The sequence below is a fragment of the Falco peregrinus genome, chromosome 4 (assembly GCF_023634155.1).
Source record: "Falco peregrinus isolate bFalPer1 chromosome 4, bFalPer1.pri, whole genome shotgun sequence".
NCBI lineage: Eukaryota > Metazoa > Chordata > Aves > Falconiformes > Falconidae > Falco > Falco peregrinus.
The window spans coordinates 91,863,196-91,883,004 of NC_073724.1; the positions used below are offsets into that span (position 1 = coordinate 91,863,196).

The window sequence follows — 19,809 nt, forward strand, 5'->3', positions numbered from 1 at the left end:
TAGAAGTTTGGGAGAACATCAAGATATCCTCTAGGCTTCATTCTTTTTAAGTAATCTTGAAATAATGCATCCTTCATTCTAATGTAGTCTTTGAAGTCACCTAGGTAGTACCTGCTGGATGATTAAGAGGTTGCAAAAACCCAACACAATTCGAGTTTCATTTTGCCAACTGAAAGCTGAAGGAACCAAAAAGATTAAACTTTGCTTTGGAAACGGGAGTTGGGTTCTCTTGAAATCTTTATCCTTTATGTGCCCATGGAAGAGCATTTGTAAAGATTTAAATACAGCACTGGAAGCTCACCTCCGTCACCAACCCACTCATGGAGGCAGAAGGGCTTCTCCAGCTGACTCACCCAACCCACACAGAGCAAAGACGGCAAAGCAGTCGCAAGCACCCTTCGAAAGGTTTTCCTCCACTGGTGCTGTCATGTAATTAAAGCACGACTGCATTAATTAGGGGGCTGCTGGACAATTCAAGCTCCCAACAGCTCCAATCTATCCACAACCAGCACCCCAATGGGGCCACTCGTGCCTGAGGCGAGGGATGCTGGTCACCCCCCCCTAGCCAGGGAGGGCCACCGCAGGCCCAGCCTCCCACCTAAAGCTGGTCCTGGCGCACACCCCCTCCCAACAGACCTTAAAATTAGTGCTGAATCAGCAGTCAGCCTAGCTCTGGGAGCCTGGAAAGGATGTTTCTGGAGATAGAAAAAGACTGTGAAAGTTCCCTGACATCTTGAAACCTTTAAACTGAAGTCACTGTTTTAATAGTTGTGTGGATCAGCTGCAGCCCACTTACCACGGCCTCCTGGAAACGTCTCTGGAAAACTTCTCCTTAAAAAGTATGAAAGTCCGTACTGGAACAGCATCCAAAGTTTCAGATGACTGCATTAGCTTACTTTATTCATTCTGGTAACATACTTCAAACCTTGATGCGGAGTTCTGCTAATATCTAGTCAAAGACAAAAACCCCTAAGTCAATCCATGAAGACTAAGCAGTTTCATAATCTTCAAAATAAGTTCTTGAATTTTTTATAGTATTTGATAGCAGCTTTTTATTGGTTACAAAACCTAAGCCCATATACAAAATTAGGAACACATTTAGATGCCTCTTTGAAAGAACGTTTTAGTCTATTTTAACTGATAGTTTAAAAAAATAATAAAAACAATGCAATTTTAAACACTGTTCTGAAAACGTAAAAGTGCAGCAATATACTTTGTTTCCTTTATTAACTATGAAATGGTGCAATCCCAATCAAAAGCTGATAAGGTCACAACAGAAAGAACTGAGCAAATGCTTTGTCCTGCCTTACCCAGTTCTCTGATGTTCACTTTTAATGTAATGCATTGAGTGCAAGAAAAGGATCAAATCTTCACAGTAGTGGAAAACTGTTGTTTCAGTATCAATTTGTATGTAATCTCTAGGACAATAGCGAGTGCAGGCTGAACAGGGTATCCGTCAGTCTATATGGCATACAGGGAGACTAAATTCAATTAGAAGGGGGGAAATATTTGTTCACAACAACACCTGCTGGAACTCTAATTTCACAAAAACTTTGTGACCTTACCTAACTTTGACTTTTTATTGTTTAGTTTTTAGCGAACACCACACAGTTTCAAGATTTTAGACTATAGTGTGTGAATAGGATGCAGTTACCATATGAAGCTTCAACTCAACTTTTGGGAAAAGAAAAAAAGGCACAATGAACTTCAACTCAATTTTATGTGCACAAGAGTTGAAAAATCTGAGCCACCTTAAAGAGAAATTGATTCTAAAATTTATAAAACCTATAAATAATCAGAGGCCAAACCACTATATTAAAACAGATTATCTAGCAAGTAAAAATCTTGCAGTTTAAACATACACTTGTATCCAGTTGAGATACAAGACAACTCACTCTTTAAAGTGGCTCCACCTTGGCAGATATATATTTAATGAATGCACACTTGCTATGCGTTGTTCATCAGTGGAAAAACAGCTGATCCACAAAGCTCTGATGGCATCTGTCCTTATCTTCATCACAGTAAATACAACCCACATCCAACAACTAAATTAGTTTAGATTTTTCTATCCCTTCACATCAATGCATTGGGAAATTACACCCAGTAAACAACAGCAACAAAACCAGTTTGTGTGATAGCTTACACAATTTCAAAATTATCGATCTTCACCCCAGCAATACCAAAATCCCTTTGAAAATGACTGGGTCAGACGATTTTCCAAAAGCAATGACCTCACATATCTTATGTAAAGTTATTTAATGTGCGCTGCACATCAGGTTTATGCTGAATAACAGCAGCTTCCACACAGCCTCACACATCAACCAGTTTGTATCTTTTTTAATTACGTGAATAAGATTTGAGACTAACTTCTGAATTACTCTTCCAATACTCCAAGAATGAAGCTTTTATGACGCTTCTAAGTAGTTGCTGGTTTGTTGCCAACCACATCATCATAAGCACTGGTTACTAAGTAAAAAATAGTTTAAGACTAAATTACAGTAAACATGAAAGCTCCACAGTTTAAACCCAATATAAATCAACCATATCCAATTATCAATTTAAAACGAAATATATTGACTACTGAAAGTTGAAAGCAAGATTCGTTTTAACTAATACACTTTTGGACAGAATTTTTTTGTTCCTACGTCTGGGACTCTTGCTTTCAGCTTAAACAGAAGTTCAAGTCCATAACAGGTTGTAGCTCAGGTAAAATACCATGCACAGCATTTGATTACTTCAAAACAGCAGGAACACACAGGCTGAAGTGAGTGGTCAAATAGGGCTCGCTGTTCTCAAAAATTAGGTATAATGGCAAAAGCTTTACCAGTCCAAATCTACAGTTCATTCTCCAACCCTGGTTTCTGAGGCAGTTAATGAACACACATCAATTACTGATAGCTGAAGTAGTTTTTTGTTTTAAACTTAAGTGTTTAATCAATTGCCAAGTGTTTTTGTTTTGTTTTTGTTTTTTTAAGTTACTTTTATTTCAGTTTCACCAATGAAATTCATTTGGCTTGCGTTTTTGAATCTATTCTTCCACATAAAGTATATGAAAATATGTTTGTGGAGGACGATGATGGAGGCTCAGAGCAAACTGAGCCCCTGTGAAGTCTTCCAAAATGTACGCATCATACCAAAGTGTCTTGATCCACAGCGCACCATTTTCCAAAGAAGCTACTTTTCCGTGGAAAGCCAATGTGCCACCACTATGGAATATTCTTAACAAAACTGCAGATTGCGGTTGTCAGCATGTGGCACCAGGAAAAAGGCAAAAAAAGGTAGTTGGGACTGTTAAAAAGAATTCTGAAACAGTTTAAGAGATCATGCATATGCATTTACAGTCCATGTGATAGTGATGTTTGGCAACTGCAAAGTGACCGATACATGGCTTGCTTTAGAAGCATCAAAACGAAGAGGCATGTGTGTCTTGGAGCCTTTTGTTTCTTCACTTGGTAGCCATCTGGTGGTGCTTCATACTGGTGTGGGACAGAGAAGCTGCACTTTTTTGAACTTAAAAATTAAATTCTTTTGTTTGAAGGTTGGCCGTTGGGTCAAAGTTGTAAGTACCTCCTTGAGTGGCTTCAGGAATGAGACTGGGATCTTCATCAATCTATAAAATACAACAAAGATACATGAGAGGCCAATCCTCTGCACAGTTCAGTACCCATAGAAGAGATTCACAAACATTCAACTTTTTTTAAAAAACAATATTATTGTAATAAAACTACATCAGTTTTTCCAAATCAATTCTTCAAATATGTTTAAAAAGAACACCACATCAAATCTGTCCTACCATTAGGGAAACAGAAAATTTTAATGGTTAGAGACTGGGTTGCTGCTTGGTCAAAGCAGTTGCTATTTTAGCTGTCTGATTTAATTTTCAATGCCAATTTTTAGTATTTCTGGAGTTGGCTAATCACTAGTTCTGAATTCCAAAATTAGTTTTGTACTTTCTCCCCTTTTCTTTCAACATGAAAATAATTTTTATTGGCAGCTGATAGAAACACTTATATAAAGCTTAAAAGAATACTAAGTATCTCCTATCAGAATCTGAAGGATTTAGAACTACTCATTTCAGAGCAGTTTTATATAGCTCTCTTAAGCGCAATCTGAATTTTTTTTAAAACCAGAAGTACTTCATTACTCTCTGGATATAGAATGAAAGGCATCAGTATCCAACTTCACGCAGCTTCCTCAGAGCTGTTAGAATTTCGGTATTTTCTGCCTCTAGGAACAGCAAATAACACAGTAGCATCAATACACACAACTTCAAGCCCTACTCATACTCCTCCAAATCACCAGCTGCACCTATTCTCCGAACATGCCGCCTCTAGGGACCAGGCTGCAGGAACCATAAAGCTCGTTTCAAACCATGTGCCATTCTGAAGCGGGCGAGAGCTCTTGTGCACGGTCTAAACAGCTTTCTGAGATCTGGCCTCGCAGTAGTGCAGACATCAGAACTGACTCACCTAAAATCTTTCTTTCTCTTTACTTTGGGTGACAATACTTAAACTGGAGAGAGATTAAGGCCTTTGGTGACAGTAACAATATGTAGAGGAAAGAATGGGACATGTCATGCCCAAACAAAAATCGAATCTGGTTTCAGAATGCTTTGCAAAATGTTGAATTGATTAATTAGCACTTCTGCCTTCTGCAGGGGTACCAAAAGTAACATTATCTAAGTTCACACGCCTTTAACACAGTAAAGTCAGAAAGCCATTAGTACTGGTCCTAAAGTACATGCCTGTGCACTTTACAGGGCTCAGCAAAGGCTGATGGCATTAACAGTGAAGGGGTATCTGGTAGCCAGCAACATCTCACGAGAGTACAGAAGACCCTGAAGTGACAAGAAGGCAGGAATACTCCTGGGTAGTCAATCTTAACACTGCTAACATAACCAGTCTCTTGTCTCCCTAGGGCAATTTGGAATTTTTTTCCTGGTTTTGGGGGTTTGTTTTGTTTTTTCCTCCACCAGTCCTCAAATGACAAGGGTTATTTTCCTACTTAAAATTACTGCCTGCAAATGTGTCTGATTTTGTTTTAACTCCTGTCTCCCCATCATGGAATTTCTATACTTTCAAGTTTCACAAGCCCCAGAAAACATGGTAACAGTATAAAGGGTAATCTGAAATGAAGTCTTGCTCCTGAGTAAAGGAGGTGAATTCAGCACATCAGGCATAGATTAAATTGCATTAGTTTATGTAAAAAGTAAATGCACAAAAGGGACTACTAACCTCAAAAGAGGTATTTTTCCACTCACACCAACTAGACCATGCTCTTCAGTTAGTTACAGAAGTTTCAGAGCCATTATGGAGACTATTAAATGCTGCTCACAGAATCATTACAAGCATAGGGAATTTTCCCTTAACTCTTGGTAACTAACGTCACAATCACATGATGGGCCCATGAATTGAAAATTAGCAAGTCCAAAAGTTAGAGCTGATATCTGAAGAGTTCAATTTAAGAGAAGAACTGAAGACATAGTCCTGCTATGCTGCAGAACTACAGACACCCTGGATGGCCTAGAGAAGATAATTATTATTCATCTTCAAATAGCTTGTTGAAGTGCTTCCGAGGCACTCACAAGCAGCCAGTAGCAGAAAGAGCTAGAACCCAAAGGTTCAAAATACTTAACCAGCATGCAACAAAATATCAGATGGTCTAGATCAATCAGCTCCAAAAAGTGTTAATAGTTTTGATGACTTTTTTCAATGCGGAATCCAGATGGAGCAATTGCAGAGCTGAAATACAGTAATCTACCTGACAGTAAGGATCCACCGCCCCCTCCAAAGACTGATGAGTATGTAGAAAGGAGAGCCAGAGAACCGTTTAGATTCTAATCACAAGTGATTACCTGTCAATTTACATGTCAGTGTAACAAAATTAGGTCAGCATCAATCAATTTATTAAGCAAAACCACAGCAGTCATCTTGATGTTGCTAAAGAAATTCCTTGGTGTTGAGAAACTCAGACTTTCAATTAAGAGAAACTGTACTGAAAAGAGAGCAGGAAAACTGACCCCCAGACAGGGAGGAACAATAACAATGTACTTACTAAGCTAACAGCACAGCATATATACTCTTCAATCTTTAGCATACTTACATCATCACCAGAGAAATACTGATCTATGATTTCAAATGCTAGTTTATAAATGTCTTCATTCTCATGCTGTTGCAAAGCTTCAATTTTCTCTAAGCCTGAATAAAAGAAAACAGATAAAAGTTGTACAAAGTTTGAACTGGTTACTGACTAGTTTGAAAAAACTAAGAAAAATACTGAAACATTACTAGTGAAACATCCTAGAAAAGACGTGGCTCCGTTTGCAAATATTATCTATACAGTAGCTATCTTTGTCTGTAAGAGGAAAGAGAAGTAGTCTGTGAACCTTTGCATGCCATGGAATATTCCATTTTATGAACAAAAAATAATGAAATCTTCTCTCTTTTTAGATAAAACTCTCTGTATTTAATTTTTGTTAAGACTTCTGTTTTAGTCATAGTGCTTTCTGTATATCACCAAAGGAAGTGTCTACATTTCTGTGTTGCATACAAGCTTAAAACAACAAGGCGACACAGCCGCACACAAGAAGCGGCTTAAAACGCTATAGTCCCATTTTCAAACTGGATATGCAATAATATAAGGGAAAAACTTCCAGCATAGTACGTCTTCCCTTTACTGCTACTTTACTATAATACATTAATTAGCATGTGTTAAAACTTGGATTGCAATATTAAAGACTCCTCATCCTGCTTTGGTCTGTAATGAAATTATGATCCTAACAGCTGCTTCTAAGGCAATGAACTAAAGCAATAATTGTGTGTTTTACCACAGAAAAAAGCACATGCACTAATCAAATGAAAAGTAGTACAATTCTCATTTTAACCTAAAAATACCCAAGCTACAGAAAGTTCCTTCAACCACTGCCTCCAACATGATCATCTATAAACTGAATGAAACAGAAAAAAAAGTGTCGTTTCTCTCATTGCAAAAGTCTCACTTGCTTATTCAGATAGCCCATGGTAAAAAAAAATGCTGTAGTGAATATTGACAGCAGCAAGGCGAAGACTGAATAATATCCAGCAAATCAGATTTTTTAAAAGTCTATACTTACCTCCACACTCTTCTATAATTTCAGCTATTGTGCTAGCCTCATCCCCAGCCATTATCAGGATGTTTTTCAGACCATCCAGCACCACCTGTACCACTTGAGAATCCTTTACTGAGAGTAGATTGCAGAATGGTGGGATTACGTTTTGCTGTACAAGGTATTCAACCTAAATAATGGCACCAAAAAAAAAGTGCTTTCAACATTGTGCTGCTTACAAACAGCTATATGTGCAATGTTTTAGTGATAATCTGAAATCCCACTACACATACCTGATCTTTTCTCCCACTTATTGTCAAATTGCTAATTGCCCAAGCAGCTTCCTTTTGTGTTCCAAAGTCTCCCTGAAAAAATAAAATTAATAGCTCATTAAAATCAGCATGGAAACATCTGTCAAGCTTATTAAAAATCACAGACTCCTCATGTCAGATTTATAAAAAGAGGATGACAACTTGCATAGCTTATAGTTTGACTGACCTTAGCCAGCTGGTGTATGATCATAGGGATTAGCCCAGCATCTATTACAGCCTGAACTTGTTGCTGGTTTCCTGCTGTGATATTGGAAAGGAACCAAACTGCTTCCTACAATTGGACAAAAAACAAAAGCATAACACTTAAAACTAGTCAACAGATAGAAAAAAAGCAATCAAACCAAACAACCTGAAAACCTAAAATCATACCATGACCAATCACTAAAGAGAACCTCCAGGTTTCCTCCCCCGTAGCACTTCTAGCACACAAACTGTTATTGCCCTGTGAAAGCCAAACATGCAGGCAATCAATGTAAAATTGATATGATTAATTCACTGGGCCAGATTATTACTTACCCAATGAATGTCACCATACATCAGGAATAATACTGACTTAAACCTTATATTCACTTTGCACTGCTGTAGTCACAGCCATGTTTTAAACTTTCAATTGGTTTTCCAAAGAAAATAGAAAAACTGGTAAAGCCTCACGTAAAAAAGGATTTATCCTGACTTACTACTGACAGCTCAGTAGCAGCTTTCTGTGCTGACACAAGGAAGACCAACCCCAGCTCCCATTTTCTTCCTGAAATATTAAGTGGATGGAGCTCACAAAGTTCATTCAAGTATCAGACAGGACTCTCAGTCTTGAGCCTTTACTCAGCAGTTACCTCCAGGTGGTTCATCAACATAGCTAACATCTATCTAATGGCAGTTACAAATTCCTGGTTACAAAGGGGTGATACTTGTCAAGGCAATCCAGAACATTTTAAAAAGGCTCTAATCGTTAGCAAAAGACAAACTGATATGGCAAGCAGGCAATTATGAAATACTGCAGAAAAAAAAACCCATAATGGGTTCCACTTTTTAGGGATGTGTATCTTGCTTTTATTTATACTTGCCTGTCACAACATACACTTAAAACAAAACCCAAAGTATTTCTAGACTCCCTTTATACAAAAATAATTCCTTTCTTGGCATTCAAAAAGAGCTCCTCATCATTCTTCTGTGAGAGCTAGAAGGGCAGGCAGAAACAAATCACAGCAGTTTGAACTGTCAAAAATAACTTCCACAGAGCTGTTGACAAGGCTAGAAGAAACAGAGATTCCTCCCAAATATTTTTCCCTCAGTGGTACACTAAGTGGAGAACTCACATAAGCTAAACAAAAAAGCCTCCTCCTCAGCCAGCTCCATCTTTGCAGTGGAAGACGGCACGATTAGAAAAAAAAGCAAACAACATGAAATACAGCTCTGGAAAAGAGGGCATTGATCGCTTTTATTAAACTCCCCCTGTTCCACCCGGTCCTTGCATTAGTGAAGTTACCTCCACCAAAAGGAAGGAGAGGAAATGCAAGGCCAGTTTTTAGAAAAGGACAGTGGTGGTACTCTACCTCCTTGAAGGTGAAGATTGACAAGAAAACAAACTCCACTGTGAAAAGGTGGAGTGGAAAAACTGGATCAGTCTTACTCAACTCACTGGACTCAATCAAAAGTAACACTATAATGCAGGTTTGCCAGTTACTCACTTTGCAAATGAAAAAAAGCACAAACCACCAGTCCTCCCAAGGAGTACTAGGCATCAGCACCAACACATGGATCCTCCTGTTCGGCTTTAGCCCTAATTAAGCACCTGCCTCAAAGGCTGTGGCCTCACATAAAATTGCTCACATGCCAGAAATGATAGCTGTAAAAAAATATTTTGTAACGTTCTACAGACTGCTGTTTTATTTCTTAAACAAAAAGATTAGGTCAGGAAACAAACCATACCTTGTTTATCTTCTCTTTTGGATGCGTCAGGAGATTTGGGAAATAAGACAAAACATCACAATTGAGAACAACTTGTGTCTGTTCATCAGTACCAGTTACTATGTTGCCTACTGCTCTCAGTGCTGCTGTCTGAATATCCAAAGTGGGAAGGAAAAAAAATTTGCATGTTAAAAGACATTGCTGTTACTTATGCTCCAACAAAGATCATTTTAAGACATGTCTTCATAAATTTGCAAAATACAAATTAGCACTTCATCCTCTGAGCTACATCCTAGAAACGGGTACTGTTTCATCAAAACAGAAACACACAGTACAGCGTTTTACTGAACAGATGCACTGCAGCTCAACTCAAGAAGTGTAAAAATTAGAAATTAAAAGAATACTAAAATAATAGTTCATCATTTATCTGATCTGAGTTACAATAACATTAACTGTTTCTAGGTTTTGACTATGTCTGCCAAGGTTGTTTACTTCTCCATTCAGTTCTCCATTCCAGAATTTAAAACCCCATGACTACTTTTCTTGACTCTCAGCTGACTTTCAGAAACTGACTGTATTTCTTTATGTACTAGTTAGTAAATGCTTTACAAGCAACAGAATACTGGAGAGACTCCTTTTTGTCAAGAGAACTGCTCTGACAAATTTCAAGACAGTCAAGTCTCATCTGAAGTACAAACTAAATAAACAACAAATGTGCAGATACATGAAAGAGCTCCCAAACACAGTAGCTGGTTTATAAAAACCAAGCACACATTAACTTTCAGTCTCCCTTTATCTTTGAAATTAATCAAACAAGCTCAGCTAACCTACCTTTTGTAGCCAATTAGAAATTTACTTTACTAAAAGTACTCAGCATCTGCAAATACTTTAATATGCAAAAGGTCCCAAAATATTGATTTCCATGAGCTATTCAGACTGAATATGCACAACCATGTGTGCAGCAATAGAAAAGAGCGCATGTAACTTCAATTCTGGGAAATGTAAAATCTGCTGTCACTAAATATTTTAGGACTACAAAAGGCAGGCACCCCTGGTAATCACACAATGGAAGTTAATGTTTAATCTGTCACTTTAAACTGTATTAGAACTGTTCTGTTTGAGCTTTCTTTCATTTTAATAATCCTTTTTCCCCAGCGTAGGTAACTTTTTTTGTTCAATTTTACCTGTAACAAATGTGGCTATAAATGTTCATCTCATTACTCCACTAATAAAATACTCTAAGGCACATTTTTTAGAAAACAGTTTACAAATGGCTATTTGATAGCAATGGAACCAGACTTACTTGAACTTTAACCTCCTGATGACTCAAAAGGGGAACTAGAAAAGGTACAACTCCTGAATCAATCACCATTTGTATCTGTTCATTTCCACCATCTGTTAAGTAGGACAAAGCCCAAACAGTGTCCACAAGAATCTACAAATTGGAAAGAACATGGTTTACACATCGAATCAGTAAAACCCACATAATGGAGGCTTAATTTAGTGATCAACATTCCTTATGTCAGTGCAGAAGCATGCAATTTAGTTACAGGAAAAACTCAAACATGATTATGATGAGACGTAATTAGTAAAATGTTAGATTATTACGTACAACTAGGAAAACTGGGGCCATTTGTTCCATAATAACCATTTTATAAGTCCTCTCAAACTTTTTTTAATTAAGTACCACATTTTGGTGCGTAAAGTGACAGCATACATCATCTCACAAAGGTAAACTGTTGGGCTTGATTTGTATTTCAAAGATAGGCAATGAGGTAAGTAGTTGTGCTAGTAACGTTCTGCAGAAAACACCAACCCAGCCTCCTAGCACTGCTATAAATTTATTAGTTGTGCTACCTTTTGATTACAGAATATGTATGTTCCCTTAGTCTCTAATCCATCTATCTACACCCTTAGGTTTTCTGATCCATAATGCCATTCTAAAGCGGAACTGTCAGCTATTCTGGATGTATGCCTTTTTTCTGCCTTCATGCTAAGATCAAAACTCATAGCAAAGGAAAGGAGTTCTTATACCAACTAAAGGACTAGCAACTATTGTAAGGTGGCAACTGTTCAAGCAAAGCAAAAACCTGCAGAGAAATTACTATCATGCAGGGCAATCTTAGTATCATAAAGAAAATAAAGACTAAATCACTGATGACTTGGTAAGGTGATTTGAGAGCCCTCAAAAAAAGGGTACAAAAGTTACAGTCATTGAAAGGTAGTATCTGAAGCAGAAACAAAGCCAGCAGAAAGAGGGATATCACATCACTTTGAGACGATGTTAGGAACTGCAGAAAGAGAAATCTGGACCCCACACTGAGGACGTGATCTGTTGAGGTACCTAGATCCACTCTACTTTTAAAACAGACACCCATATAAAATTTCCAGCTGTTAAAATAGCTAAGTACTCCATTACTGAAATGTAGGAAGGACTTTGAAGTCCTGACCCACAGGCTGCTTCTATCCAGCTCCAGGGATTAGACAGCACACACGTAATGCTTTCTTGACACAGCCTGCTGCTGCCCTCACCTGCTAATGCCATTGGGACAGCAGAACGTGCTGCAGTGGAGCCAGTATTGCAGCAGAAGCAGTGAGAGATGGTGCCTCACCAGTTTGCTGCCCCACAGCCCTGTTGGTGACAAGAGCAGCAGCCGCCAGAAGCGCTCACAGGACTGTGGGCTGACCTACCTGCATCACTGACTCATCTCCAAAGATAGGTTTGCTGCTCCAGTACAGAGAGGCTGGGACCAGACTGGTACCTTCAAACTAGCACCTGACTCTCAGGACCAAAAAGACGGGCACCCTAATTGAGATCAGTCAAAACCTGGCATCACAGTCTCGTATCTACTTCAAGAAGCTCTCACACAATCATTGTCTGCAAAAGCTTTCAAATTCAACAGGGAAAAAAAGCCTACAGGTTAGAAGTATGTTTGGTTTTGCTATGAATTTCCATTCAGGTTTGTCCAAATTACAGATTGGAAAGTCACCATGTGCTGTCTCCCACTCACATTACACTGGGAAAACCCTGGCAAAATCCCAGATTAATCTGTTTGCAAATATTTTGTGGAGCCAAGCCCACTTCAGCATTAAAAGAGCAGCAGAAAAAAATCACTAGCACAGGATGGAAATAACGAAAGACAGTTCCACCAATCTTATGCTTTTTGCCCAGACCCATCACAAGGGTTCAATTCTGGCTTCCCTAAATTGGAGTATCACTATAGAGAGCAAGTCAAAGACATCACAAAGTCCTGACAGGAGGAGGAGGAGAAGAGCAGCTCAGTATCCCATAGTTACACAGATCTTTGTTCCTGAACCCCCAATATAAAATTTCAGGAGTCCACCCCTCTAGGACTTTACTCAGAAAATACATATAAACCTATGGATCAGAAATAGTCATAAAAACCTGAAGAAAAGTTATCAAAAGGTGCCACAAAATAACAGTTTATTGCTATTTAAGTGTATTTTCACATGCCATTTCCTTAGTTAAACAGGTCGCAAAGTCAGGCACCCAATAGGTTACAGAAGTCAGATTTACCCATATGATCAGTGTTTGATTGGACTGGTATGTAAATGTAAACATTTTTTCTACACATGCATTATATGTCATCTATTAAAACTATAAATTGTGGCAGAATTAAAGTGAAGCTGATAGCAAAGTTGGCACTTTAAATTTCTAGTGCTCGATTCTGCAAGATAGGAACTACATTAAAAAAATCCTAATGTAAAGGATAAAAAAAATTTAGAAAAGATATTTCAGAAATGGTATTTGCACTTTTCATGCTCTGAATGACTACAATTATGTTAGTCTTCATACTTAATTGTGCAGTTATTACTTTATTATACAAAAATTAACACACAAAACCAAGTTTTCCACTTAAACATAATCTTGCAGCATTTTCTCTCTAGAGAAAAAGAATCTAAATATTTAAAACTTTAGAAATTACTTACATTTATATCTGTATGGTAAATGAGAACACACAATGCAGGCAAAATCTGAAAAGAAGTTCATCAGTCATTACAGCAGAATAAAACTGGCTGTACAATAATGAATTCAAGTACCGCAGTCACAAAGCTGAGCTGGAAACTGCATTCGCATATTGCATTCACACACTTCCCAGCAGCTGCTCATTCCCTCAAAGTATGTACAAAAATCTATATAGATAGTATTTAAAATTTGTAAAAATACAAGACTACTATATTTCAAAGACACATGAGAGCAGACTGCATTTAGAGGGAAAACAAGCAAACAGAGACTAGAGATCCCCTTGCTATTTTTAAAGCTTTTTTACCACACAATAGAATAAAAATCATTAGCCTAACAACAACATAAAAACCTCTTTTGGAATAAAGTACAATTTTATTTTTGCAGTAATGTATGGAGAAAACATAAAAATGAGCCATTATAAGACTGCTTAGAAGAGCTGTTTTTTTAATTTGGTAAAGTATTGCTTGTAGAAGTTTCCACATTCTCAGTTTCATTTTTTAAATTTCATTAGAGTTTAGTTGCTAACAATATTGTACTTCACATGGCTTCAAAGAACGTACCTATACTTTGAAATTTATCTTTAAATGAAGAACTTTATGTACATTACAACTATAGTTCTAGCCAAATAGCATCACTTTACTAGCTGTGCCCATGCCATGAACACCACATTTGCTCTGTTCACCAGTTTAAAAGGATTTTCAGGTGCTTCTCAACTGGGGCTTGACATTGACTCCACACTCAAAACTAGCTGAAACACAAACTACACTACGTACATTAGTTTACTTAACTTCCTTTTATTGAAAATAATCAGCATTTGAATACTTCTATATACAGAATCACATTTGTAGGAAATTTTTGATAAAAACTAAAATGCTGAGTATGTTAACACTTTTTAGTGTTAATTTCTTATTGTGTCCATTTTAATATATGGGTGATCAGTCTTACTCAATTTCAGATGTTACAAATACCTTTATTACAGCCTTAGGAAGATCAATCTGGTCAAATTACTTCATTTAACAATGGTAAGCGGCACAAGACAGTGACAAAAAACATGCACAAATTCATAATATGACAATATAAAACATTTGGTCTCTAGCCCAGAGTATAAAAAATTATCTGTCTCGTAATTCTTTATTTACCTCCTGAACTGTCTCCATAGGCGGTGGGGGGTCCTTATTCCTGCAGAGATTTACAATGACCCATGTGACGTTCCGAAGGAAGGTGATGGGAATGGAGGGATTGATGAAGGACAGAAGAGGTTTGACAACTCCCAGTGATATGACATAATCTCTACACTGAGGACCATCACCTACAGAAATGAAAATTGTTGTAAAAGAAATTACATTAAAAATGGAAAATCTTGAAATGTATGCAATGACATGTTGGGATTCTGAAATGCTATGTTTCCTCACCAAGAGACTACTATTAAAAGGTCGTGTTCAATTAAATATACATACAATACAGATAGGTATGTATATTTTACAAGACACAAAATTTATCCTTCCTGTTAGTATTTTGTGTAGCAAGTGAAACTATTGTTTAGAAAAAAAATACAATGTACACGTGTAATTCCAGCCACGTGAAAATTTATATCAAGCCACAGAATTTAGAGGAAACATAGTCTCATGATAATGCCAGCGTTCAAAAAGTCAAATTCTAAAGTAAAACGCTCCCTGAATTCAAATCATCATAACAACAAGAGTTACCTATAATATTTCCGAGAGCCCATACAGCTTGCTCACAAACATTCTGGTGTGGTGAATGAAGTAGTCTCAAGAAGAGGGGTACTGCATCTGCAGAAGGCAAAGATTGGATTTGTTTTTACCAGAACGTGGTATATGCACATTACTTTCATTCCTTAATACAAAAACCTTTCTCAACCATGCCTTGTACATGTTTCTGTTAAGAAGAGCATAAAAAAAACTTCAGTTAAACATTTCTGTACGTATCTAGAGAGAGGAAAATAGCCCTGAGAACAAGCAACAGTTCAACAACAATGCTCCCCACATTTAAACAGTTCCCCATATTTCTTGAAGTGATAGGCAAAAGCCTCAAGTATGTAGGTGTGAGGTTTCATGTCCTGATAATCCAGATTTTCCAGCTATCCAAGATCACAATACATACGTAGCAGAATGACATGCCTACTCGTACAAATGTGCTTCAAATCTTGACTTTAAGAAAATCGCTTCCTCCCAAGAGGTGGCTATAGTTAGTTTCCATATGCAGTGAAGATTTACCTCCATCTGCCAGTCCTGAGACACGTTTTAATTTGCTCTTGTATAACACAGGCAACATACCAGATTAAGGAAGCGGTACTGATTTTAGGTATCAGTCTCTGCTGAATTGCAGACATTTAATAGGGCTAAGAAACCATCCATCTACTATTACCATGCACTACTTCAGACAACTCGTCCTGTTTGAAAGACTAATTCTTGCAGCAATTTTCAAAATCTATTTATGATCACACTCGTCCTATTGTCTGAGAAAGTAAAATAGATCAATTTACATACTGTTGCAGGAAATAATATTTTTTTTGTAGAAATAGCTTCAGAATTTTTTTAAAAATGCAACACAATTTGTGAGCAACTGTGAATCAATATTCTGTTGATAATGTAACATGTGACAATAGCTAGAAAACCCTGATACATTTTCCTGAAAAGAGGGCAATGAAAATTAAAGACAACCTAAATTCCTTCCCCATACCAGATGAGTAATTCAACACTTGCCTGTAACTGACCAGTCAGGAGGGACAGCAATACACGGTTGCTGAAGAACAGTCTCTCTGTTCATGTAACATCATCCTACTTCCACTACCTCAAGTAGAACATTCTGCCTTCCTTCTCAGTGATTACTGAGATTACGCTTCAGCCATATGTGTATTCAACATATTTCAGAGAGAAGGGTCAAGTATGTAGTTTACATTAGATTGCAACCCTGGTATGCTTTCAAAAGCAGGAATGAAATTGTTTTGTATCAGCACTCAGGCAGGAGGACGGTCTGAGAAATCATGAGTTGTAGGTTATCTGATCTACTACTCTCAAAAAAATTAATTACTTCTGCTCCAGATTGGCTCCTGCCAAGATCTGTTCTGTGTATACAGTACTTCTCCTCTTGTGCTGGGCCTTCCAACTGCCATCTTCCCTCCCGATTGCAGAAGGCCGAGGCTGCACCAGCCCCTTCTACAGCTGCAAAGGTCTATGGCTTTGTTTCCTCAAACCACCCCTTATCTGAAGGGAGTAGAGTTGGGAGGCTGTTTTCCCTCAGTCATGTCCCAGCCAAAGCAGCAAAACTTTTAGACTAAACTTTTTCCATTTTCTCTTCAGAAGTAAAGCTTGAAAAATGCTTTTTGCTTCTTTAAAGTAATTTTATCGCATTTTCTCAAGCACATTACCTAAACAGACTTTGGGAGAGACATATCCCAGCCTGAACTTCTGGAAATTGGTTCAGGTAACAGCAATGCTTCTGGCTGTGCTGTACATATTTTCATTCTAACTTTCGCTTTGAGATTCTTTCCAGATTTTTTTCTGCAAAGCTAATACTACAAAACAGCCTTTTCATTAGATTCATTCACTCAAACATGGCAACACTGTGGAACTTAAAAAAGGAAGAAAACTATGACTAACCAATGAGCAAACTGGGAAGAATGAAAAACTTGGGAACAGATTTGCAAAGATATTTAGACACACAAAAAGCAATCCAAAACCAGAGGTGTCCAAACACACTGAGACTTTATATTAGCTATAAAAATGTACAAACCAGCATTTTTATTTGAAAGGCAGGTGCGTACACTTAAAAAAACCACAAATAACTGTCACCATTTTCCCATATAAAAACACTGAATATGAATAAGCCAAGACAATTTATTATATATTTACTTATCTATAGTCTCCTGCTTAAAAACAAAATATTATATTTAGCATAAAAGTGATTTTTTTAAGATAAGCATGCTGATACATAAAAGCTGTACATGTAACCTGAAAAAATAATTTTAATAATTTATCTTATATAAACATTATAGTTTATTTCCTATCTCCTCTCATACTAGAAGTCTCAATGGCTGGTTAAGCAAGAAAGGAAGGCAGCACAACAAATGCTGTGTGTATGACATACTAATCATAAGGTCAAGGAAAGGATGGTAGTTTTCTTAACTCTGTATTTAAATGAACAACCTTACAGAATTGTATGTATTTAACAACTTTAGTAAGATTTATGAACATACCTTTGAGGTAGAAAGTATTACTTCCTAACATCAGTTTTAGCCATCAGGGAATTAACAGTATATGGTTTCAGAAATTAACCCAAGAATTAGAAAGGAGTAACATTTTTTTGTCATACTTATTATATCATCTGTCATTATCTTTATGGGAAAACCAGGTCTGGAATCCTTAATATTGTTAGATATAAGCAGATGGATGTTTAAGATCAAATGTGGAATTTTTGGGGGAAAGAGACCAGACATGCATTTATTATTTTAATGGGTTTGATAACAAATGGCATGTTAACCAAATACCTCCTTCTCCCTTTTACCTACAATATCCACCACCACCCAAAAACCAAACTGTAATACTTACTAGACTGTACAACAGCTTGAGTCTGTGCAGAAGTGCCTGATGCTATGTTAGTCAATGCCCATGCAGCTTCAAATTGTAATGAAGGACTGTAATGAAATAATTTCATAGTAGTAAGTTGGAACATGATCTACAGATTATTTTATGGTTCATTTCAGTATTACTAGCTGTAATCACTCTGAGACACTCCACATTCAAGCAGTGTCACTGGGCTAAAAGTTGGGTTTTAAAAAAAAAAAATAAATCTAAGCCTGGACATTTCAGGGGAAAAGCTGTAAGAAAGAAAAGTTTTTACATTCTATGACCTTTTGTAAACCACCCATCATTCTGACTTCTTATTAGTAATAATAAATAAAAAGTAGTAATACTTGTGGAAGCACATACCAACCAGTGAAGCTGACCACTGCTCTAGTCCACTTACCTCCTGTATGAAACATTTCTAGCACTCATCACAAAATCTAATTATGCCTCTCTAATGGGTAACAGACACCTCTTCACATCCAGCTGATCCAAACACCGTTCATACATAGTGAAGAAAGTGCAACTGACTTGCTGCCATTAGTAGGTCTCAACAGATTAACCATGTCTGACCATAATGAATAAAAACTTGGCCCTTTCTAACATTACATCCCAGATCAAGCATAAGCTGGTATACTGGGATAAAGACATTTTTCTGCTCCATCACAGAGATGGGAAAGATCTAGCATCGTTATCAAAAGACAGCATCATACCTGTATTAAAACTGACTTATTAAATGCAGATAAAAATCAGTTACACATATTATAAAAGCTCGGGGAACACCTCTTCCAAGATGCTGGTGAACCATTTTCTATGCCAACAGCAGTTTAGTAAAACAGTTTGCATGAAAACCGTTTTTCAAGCAAATGCTAAAGATTAAGAGTTCTAGAAGCTATAAAAGAGTTTACAGCTTATGGTGGTTAGTATAACAAACATTTGGCTTTGGGAGGAGAAGAGAACATTTACTTTTAGGTGACTATTTTTCATTTCCATGTTTTTGGGTCTATCAGTTGTGTTTTATACCCATAGTACCTGCTTCCTTTAAGCTTTTTTTGTCCATTAGTTTCCAAAGCATTTTAAGGTTGTATCGGGGATGGGATTGGAAAAGAATTAGCTAGGAGGGCCCAAGATGTGTAAATAAGGATTTGTGAAAATAAATAGTATCTGTCAGCAGTCATCTATAAACCTTTACACTGTAGGATGAAATGCATTAAAATTCTAGTTCTAGGTCAGTCCTCCTTTTCTTCCCTTTGTGCTAAGCTTTCGGTGATAACATGAACAACAGCTTTAACAATCTGTTACAGAAAGTCTTTGCAGAGTTCAGCTCTACTAAACATTATATAGCAATCACAATTAAAAGGATGACTTAAGAAAATATTCAGTTCAGTTTTGAAAGGCTTATTAAACATACACAAAGGTAAATCATACAAAAACTAGACAGAAAATTCAAATTAGAAGAATTTTCACAGCACTGAATCATCTACTTCTAGAGCAGACAGGCATTCATGACCCACTTTAAAATGCAATCTTGATCTGAATATTATTGCCAGCTGCTTTCTAAGCAACCATTTTGTTAAACAAGCTAGAAACAAAACTATTCATGCCTCATGTTTTTGCAACCACAAAATTATACCCAAAATGCCAATTTGCATTTTTGAAGTTTCTAGCCCTTATGGCTGCAGAAATAACCTTGAAAATGCAAATAACGTAAATACATTTATGGCTGCCTGAGAGCAAAGATAGGCTAAAAAATTTACCTCAGATGTGTTAATCCCCATCTACCTGAGTAAGGGGCTCAGATTGTGGAACATGGCATTTTTCTTACATGTCATTAAATTCTTACAGCTACATGCTCAATGTTCTCTACCTCCTTTACTGAAGCTCTTGTTTTGCCAAAAAGAATCATACCAGGGA

At 37.1% G+C, this 19,809-nt stretch overlaps 1 protein-coding gene across 1 annotated transcript in view; it reads right to left on the reverse strand.

Moving 5' to 3' along the window:
- Positions 1-1,032: 1,032 nt before the first annotated feature.
- The window catches only part of KPNA3 (karyopherin subunit alpha 3), a 48,694-nt gene continuing 29,917 nt past the window's right edge, over positions 1,033-19,809 (reverse strand). The window contains exons 7-17 of the mRNA XM_055801634.1: positions 17,881-17,966; positions 15,016-15,102; positions 14,449-14,618; positions 13,273-13,317; positions 10,625-10,756; positions 9,343-9,471; positions 7,583-7,687; positions 7,378-7,449; positions 7,112-7,274; positions 6,103-6,197; positions 1,033-3,610 (exon numbers count right to left, since the gene is read on the reverse strand). Coding sequence (XP_055657609.1) covers positions 3,512-3,610; positions 6,103-6,197; positions 7,112-7,274; positions 7,378-7,449; positions 7,583-7,687; positions 9,343-9,471; positions 10,625-10,756; positions 13,273-13,317; positions 14,449-14,618; positions 15,016-15,102; positions 17,881-17,966 — 1,183 coding nt within the window. The 3' untranslated portion in view covers positions 1,033-3,511. The remainder of the gene's footprint in view (positions 3,611-6,102; positions 6,198-7,111; positions 7,275-7,377; positions 7,450-7,582; positions 7,688-9,342; positions 9,472-10,624; positions 10,757-13,272; positions 13,318-14,448; positions 14,619-15,015; positions 15,103-17,880; positions 17,967-19,809) is intronic.